The sequence below is a fragment of the Mastomys coucha genome, unplaced genomic scaffold, assembly GCF_008632895.1.
Source record: "Mastomys coucha isolate ucsf_1 unplaced genomic scaffold, UCSF_Mcou_1 pScaffold1, whole genome shotgun sequence".
NCBI classification, from domain to species: domain Eukaryota; kingdom Metazoa; phylum Chordata; class Mammalia; order Rodentia; family Muridae; genus Mastomys; species Mastomys coucha.
Genome location: NW_022196891.1, coordinates 24342045 through 24349728, shown reverse-complemented (window position 1 = coordinate 24349728; position 7684 = coordinate 24342045). Strand labels below are relative to the sequence as shown.

The 7684-nt window shown below is 46.1% G+C and overlaps 1 protein-coding gene across 3 annotated transcripts in view; it reads left to right on the top strand.

The window, feature by feature from the left end:
• Map3k19 (mitogen-activated protein kinase kinase kinase 19) overlaps window positions 1–7684 on the top strand; it is a 54249-nt gene that overhangs the window by 27419 nt on the left and 19146 nt on the right. For all 3 annotated transcript variants that reach the window (XM_031381050.1, XM_031381049.1, XM_031381052.1), the window contains 2 exons: window positions 3216–3475; window positions 4705–4748. In XM_031381050.1, coding sequence (XP_031236910.1) covers window positions 3216–3475; window positions 4705–4748 — 304 coding nt within the window. The remainder of the gene's footprint in view (window positions 1–3215; window positions 3476–4704; window positions 4749–7684) is intronic.

Below are 7684 nucleotides of genomic sequence, written 5' to 3'. Positions count from 1 at the left end.
TCTCTGTGTAGCCCTGGCTGTCCTGGGACTCACTCTGTAGACCAGGCTGGCCTCAAACTCAGAAATCTCCCTGCCTCTGCCTCTGCCTCCCAAGTGCTGGGATTAAAGGCATGCATCACCACTGCCCGGCCCAAGACAACCCTTATAAGGACAACATTTAATTAGGGCTGGCTTACAGGTTCAGGAGTTCAGTCCATCATCATCAAGTCAGGAGCATGGCAGCATCCAGGCAGACATGGTGCAGGAGGAGCTGAGTTCTACATCGTCATCTGAAGGCTGCTAGTGGAAGACTCACTTCCAGGCAGCTAGGATGAGGTCTTAAAGCCCAACGCCCACAGTGACACACCTACTCCAACAGGGCCATACCTCCTACTAGTGCCACTCTGTAGGCCAAGCATATACAAGCCATCACAGCATGGATATGTGTGTGCCTATAACCTCAGCCCTGTGGGGAAGCGGAGACAGGAGGATGACTGGGACTCGCTGGCTTCCAGCCTAGCTTCAGGTTTAGTGAAACACCTTGTCTCAAGGGGATAAGGCAAAGATTAGTGTGGGACACCCAGTGCTCTCCAATGGCCTCCACTTCAGTGCACATGCACCTGTATGAAGAGGAGTACCACCCCCCCAACACACACACACACACACACACACACACACACACACACACACACACACGGAGGGGAAAAGGGAGGGAGAGAGAGAGAGAAAGAGAGAGAGAGAGAGAGAGAGAGAGAGAGAGACGGGGGGGGGGGGGAGACAGGCTGAAGGTCTAATTTGGCTTCAGGGCAATAGCATACCTACATTGCTCTGGAAAAAATGCTATCCAAAATTGGGTTCTGTAGCCCATGTCCAGTACAAGATAATGTTAGTCCACTACAGAACATAAGGGTGAGCATTAGTAATTTGATAACACAATCTCATGTCTGATCAGATGAAAAAAAACAGCCTCTTTTCTGCATTTTTTTTTTGATTCTCTGCATTCTTCTCTAGTTTCCGTTATATTTGTCAGAAAGTATCTCTCTGTTATGACTTGGAAGGTGGTAAGGTGGGCTCGTCTGGCACTAGAATTCAGAAGGCAGAGGCAGGAAGACGACTACAAGCTTAAGGTCAGCCTGCGTTACACAGCAAGCTCCAGGTCAGGCGGCACTATTGGGAAATTTCCTTTCCCCCGTGAGATGTAAAGAGTGTCCACCCTTCCTTATAAGGCAAACTAAAGCACGGCTCCACCAGAGTTCACTTAGAGAGTGGGGGTGGGGCGTGGGGGTTGAGGGGGGCTCATAGGAGCATGGAAACCCCAAAGCAGCCACACTGGAAAGTCTTCAACCAGTATCCTTGTTGGCTTCCCCAGAGTCAGGTATAGAGCCTTTGCCAATTAACCTTCCTCAACATTTGTACCCTAACATCTCCTGAGGTTCCACGCAATTAGGACAGAATTGTGTGCAATTGGTTAGATGGACTAGCTATAGTCTCAGGCGAGGTCCATGACCCTCCTAGTAAACTGGCGAGTGATAAATCTCCTACCAGCATAGCTATAATTTCAGGTGAGGTTCCGTCACCCTCCTAGTAAACCGGCTAGTGATAAATCTCCTACCAGCATAGGTATAGTCTCAGGCGAGGTTCCATGACCCTCCTAGTAAACCGGCTAGTATAAATCTCCTACCAGCAGGAAGAGCCAGCCTGATGGAAATGGTGGAAGATAAACTGTATGATAACAAGGCTCTGTCTCTCTCAAAGATCCAAACAATGGAGTTGGGCGTGCAGCTCAGTGGGCAGAGGGCTTTCCTAGCATCCATGAAGCCCCGAGTTTGATCCTCAGCACTGCATAAACCGGATACGGTGGTCCATGCCTGTAATCCTAACACTTGGAAGGTAGAGGCAGGAGGCTTACAAGTTCAATGTCATCCTTGGCTACATAGCTAGTTTGGGACTAGTGTATATTGTATGAGACCCTATCTCAAAAAAGAAATAATAAAAATAAGATAATGAAAATAACTAATGAGGGCTGGTGAGATGGCTTAGCGGGTAAGAGCACTGACTGCTCTTCTGAAGGTCCTGAGTTCAAATCCCAGCAACCACATGGTGGCTCACAACTACTCGTAATGAGATCTGACGCCCTCTTCTGGTGCATGTGAAATCAGCTACAGTGTACTTAATGTATAGTAATATATGAAGTCTTTGGGCTGGAGCAAGCAGGGACTGAGCGAGTGGGGTTGACCAGAGCGAGCAGAGGTCCTAAAACAATTCAGTTCCCAACAATCACATGAAGGTTCATACCATCTGTACAGTTACAGTATACTCACATACATAAAATAAATAAATCTTAAAAAAAACAACAACAACAACTAGGGGCTGGAGAGATGTCTCAGTGGGTAAGAGCACTGACTGCTCTTCCAGAGGTCCTGAGTTCAAATCCCAGCATCCACATGGTAGTTTACAACCATCTATAATGAGATCAGATGCCCTCTTCTGGTGTGTCTGAAGATAGCTATAGTGTACTTAAACATATAATAAATAAATAAATCTTTTTTAAAAAAAAATAATGAAGACAGAAACTGGTTTCCCATTGCAGACTGTTTGAGAGTACTTGCCTGGCTACTTAATGTATTTTGAGACAAGGCTCCTGTCCCGGCCTTTTGTCTGACTCTCCTATTCCCAGAAATGGGGACTAAGGCAGGATCACTGACTAGGACTGAATCCACAGGGCAGAGCTGACAGGACCAGGCCAGAACATGTAGGGGGCTTTATTCTGTTAGGAGTCCACAGCCCCACTCAGCCAGACCATGTGGGAACCAATTTTTCAAACTTTCTAGCAAGTTCTCTGACCTGAGAACTGCAGATCTGGAGGATACAGGGAATGTACCATCAGCTATCTGCAACTGGCCAAATACTTAAGGTAGTGTACAGAGAGGAATTTGTTTGGGTTTCAGAGGTCCGCTCCACAGTTGCTTTGGTTTTGTGGTGTTTCACTTCCTGGTAAGACAGCTGCACACCATGGTGGAGACCATATTGGGGAGAAGGCTGCTTCCCTCAGGGTGGCCCCAAAGAGAACAGGGGACTGGTGGGAAGTGCCAGAAGCCCCTCCAGGGAATTCTCCCAGAGAATTAATTTCTTTCCATTGGGCACCACCTCCTCCGACATCGTCATATGCCAGGGACCAAACTTTGACCGCAGAGAGGCCACCTGAGATCTGAATTATACCATCTCTCTCCTTTCAGTCAGGTGACTTCGGAGCATGAGGAGTGGGAACAGGGGCATCCCGTCTCTGGACCCAATGAAGTGGAGATGGGGGCCCTCACGGCAAGCATGCTAACCACACAGCCTTCACTTCTGAAGACGGAAGGAAGTTCTCAGGAGCTCTGCGGTGCACATGTGGCTCTCTCACCACCCAGACCTTGCTTAAGGCCAAACACTGCTGCATCTGCAGCCAGGGAGGAGGCTCCTCATGTTCTGAAAGTGCAGCAAGGGAAATCGGATGGTGAGTCAAGCACTTGTTTATGTATTTATTTACTTTTAGAGTATCCATACGGGTACATAATGTATGCAAGCGTGTGCCCCTCACCTTCCCCTGCTCTCCCTCTCCTCGCCCCTTCTTCCTGTTAGTCCCCTGTCCCCTAAACAATCTTAATTCTCTGTTCATGCCATATTTACACATATGATTTTATGTGTCTCTATAAAAATCCGTGGAAACCACGGATAAGAGGAAACATATTAAGTTGAGCATTTAATTCTGCAGTGGAGCTGGAGAGATAACTCAGTCAGTAAAGCGCTTGCAAGCACAAGGATCCAAGTTCAATTTCCCAGACCCATGTTTTAAAAAAGCCAGAGATGATGACATGCGCTTGTCATCACAGCCCAGGGGTGGCTGAATCGGGAGGATCCTTGGAGCTCAGTGGCCAGAAGCCTCGCCAGCTTGACAGATTTCGGGAGAGTGAGGGGTCTTGTTTCAAAAAACAAGGACAATGGTGCGCAAATGCTCATGTGTGTCCTCTGATTGCTACAAGCACATCATGGAACAAAGATGGCTTCGCCTTTGCACATACTCGAGTGTATGCATGCACACACACACACACACACACACACACACACACCTAACAATAGGCATAATAATGACAATACTGAAGGCAATGCAAGCAAATGGCTGGAAAGGAAATGCATTCTACATGTGTTTCAGGGAGCCGGGCATGTGGCTCAGCTGGTCAAGTGCTGACCTGGCATCCATGAGGCTCTGGGTTTGCTTCCTATACTAAACTGGGCATGATGCGCACCTGTAATCCTAACACTCAGGGGGTGGACGCAGGGGGATTGGAAGTTCAAGGGCATCTGTAGCTACCTAGGGAGTTTAAGGTACTACATGTAGGCTGCTCTATGAGACCAGCTCTCAAAAACAAACGAACAAACCCATAAAAAACCCCTTCTAGTAGCTTTAGGCTAAGGCTTTCTGAAACCGTTCCATAGCACTGTGTATACCACACAGGGAGAATATGCTTTGAAATACGTTTCCACATATCTCCTGCTCCATCCACGAACTCTTCAGCTTACCATTAAGAACACCTAATTTGGCCCGGCAGTGGTGGTGCACGCCTTTGATTCCAGCACTTAGGAGGCAGAGGCAGGCGGATTTCTGAGTCGAGGCCAGCCTGGTCTACAGAGTGAGCTCCAGGACAGCCAGGGATACACACCCAATTCTTGTTTCTTTTCTTACAGAGTTTCCTACCTCTGACATGAGATACAGTAACCGAAGAACAGAGGTAAGATTAGTTCCTGCAGGTTTGACTTCGTTAAACAACAATGAGGATGATGGTGGCGCATGCCTTTAATCCCAGCACTTGGGAGGCAAAAGCAGGCGGATCTCTATGAGTTCGAGGCCAGCCTGGTCTACAGAGCTAGTTCCAGGACAGCCAGGGCTACACAGAGAAACCCTGTCTCAAAGAAAAACAACAGAAACCAAACACCCCAAACATCCCAACAGCAATGACAAGCTCCAGCCAACTATTCAGAGTCTAATCCTCAGCAACAATATTGTGGAGAGAAATAAAAAAAATGATAACTATTTTATGGAGAAGCTAAGTATTCGTGGAAAATCATTTCTTGCTTCATGACTTGCTTCTCTGGGCCATCTCCTGCCCCTGAGTAGTGAGGTGAACAGGTCTCTTCATTTTCTTTCTTCTTTTTTTTCTTGAGACAGGGTTTCTCTGTATAGCCCTGGCTGTGCTGGAACTCACAGAGATCCTCTATAGTTCTTGGATTAATGGTGTGGGTTGCCACTCTACCCACCTTGTACACTTGTCCAATTCCCTGTAACTCTTTGCTGTTCACTTCCCACCTCGATGGCGGAGAATTTTCTTAAAGCTTTAAAAGGAAAGCTTTTAGGGAGAGACTTGTCATTTTCCAGTTTTCTCAGCTCTCTTGGCCTTGTGTCCTAGGAGACATACAGACTGTGTATCTGTGCACATGAGTGACACTTGTGCACACCCATGCATCAGTAATGAGTGACACCTGTGCACACTTGTGCATCAGCACATGAGTGACACCTATGCATACTTGTGCCTCAGTACGAGTGACACACTGTGTGCACCTGTGAATCAGCATATCAATGACACCTGTGACACCTGCTTCTCAGTGACACCTGCTTTCTCAGTCTCCACTTTGCTTTTTTTGTTTTGTTTTGTTTTGTTTTTCGAGACAGGGTTTCTCCATGTAGCCCTGGCTGTCCTGGAACTCACTCTGTAGACCAGGCTGGCCTCGAACTCAGAAATCTGCCTGCCTCTGCCTCCCAAGTGCTGGGATTGAAGGCGTGTGTCACCATTGCCCTGCTCCACCTTGATTTTTGAGAGAGGGTCTTTCACTGGCTAACTACATCAGGCAAGTTAGCCAGCAAACTCCAGGGATCTGTTTTACACCCCCAGTACTGGGATTCCAAACTTGTCCCACCACAGCTAGTTTTTTAAGTGTGGGGTCCGGGGTCTAAACTCAGGGTTTATACTTGCAAGGCAAGCAGTTTACTGATGGAGCCGCCTCTTCATCTCTTATTTCCTATTTTTGAGAAATGGGAAAAAAAATTCAGGCAATAAAATTGAGAGAGATAGGTATTCCCTAACACTTGAGTTTTTATTATCCGTGGGTTTTGCTTAATTTTTTTTTCTTTCCTGCTTACACCTAGTTGGCAACTGAAAATTCAAGTCATAGCTCTCAGTCGCTATGCATAATTCACATCTGTAAGTAATCCCATATAATTAGTTACAGAGTTTGTGTACGTAAGAAAAAAGGCCACAAAGGAACAAAAACAAAACAAAACAAAACCCACTTAGGGCCTTAAGAGCTTAAGGGCCACAAAGTTGACCGCTATGGTTTGCATTGCACTGCCCTCTAGAGGTTGGTAATAAATTACAGTAGCTGACTGAAATAGGTGACAAAGGAGACTTAGCACTTATTAAGGAGTTTGGAGAGCTGGCTTAGCACTTAAGAGCACTTGCTACTCCTGGGGACCTGGGTTTAGTTTTTAGTACACATAGCTCATCTGTAACGCCAGTTCCAGGGAATCCAACAGACACTTTGGTACACATACATACATTCAGGCAAAACACCCACGTACCATACACATTAAATAAGTCGTTTTCTAAGCTATTGAGGCTTTTCTTGTTTTTCGTTCATTTTGAGATTGGCATGCAACTCAGGCTGGCCTCAAGCTTGCTGTTGTAACTGAAGATGACCTGGAACTCTTTTTGTTTTATTTTGTTTTGTTTTTGTTTTTCGAGACAGAATTTCTCTGTGTAGCTCTGGCTGTCCTGGAACTCACTCTGTAGACCAGGCTGGCCTCGAACTCAGAAATCCGCCTGCCTCTGCCTCCCAAGTGCTGGAATCAAAGGCGTGCGCCACCACTGCCCGATGACCTTGAACTCTGGATCCTTTGACTACCTCCAGAGTCCTGGCATCATAGGTGTGCACTTACTACCAAATCCGGTTTGCGGATTTCTGGGGGACTGAATCAAGCACTTTCTGCATTCTCAGTAGCAACTGAGTGCCTTCAAAAGGCCCTTAGCGTTGCTAAATTTTCAAGTCTAAAGATGTTCCCAACTAAACAATTCAGCAAAACAATGAGTTCATCAGTCCTGGAAGGACTCTTAAACTACGTAGAACAAGAAGTTTAAAGTGTTCTCAGGAGGGCTTAAAAGATTTTAATCAGTCCCATGGAAACTAAAAAGAAAAGAGAAATGAAATACTCCTCATTTTAAAATTTAACATTTAAGCTGGGCATGGTGGCCCACACTTTAATACCATCACTTGTAATGAAGAAGCAAGTGGATTTCCAAGTTCGAGGCAAGCCTGGTCTACAGAATGAGTTCCAGGGCAACCAGGACAAACAGAAACCAGATAGACAGCCAGACAGAAACCTTGTCTTAAAACAAAATAACAAACAAACAAAAAACAAAAAAAGCAAACTAACTAACTAACCCCATATAACTAATAAATATAACCATGAGTCTTGATATGTAAATTTTAGCTTTTTAACTTTTTAAACATTTGATATATATGGGTGTTTTGTCTGCATGTACGTTACGTCTGTGCATCATGTGTATACAGTGCCCATGGCAGCCAGAAGAGGGTGTCAGATCCCCTGGTGTCCCGCGCTATCTCCTGCCGGCAGGAAAGACGCGGCACACACGGATCCTTCTGCAGTACAAAC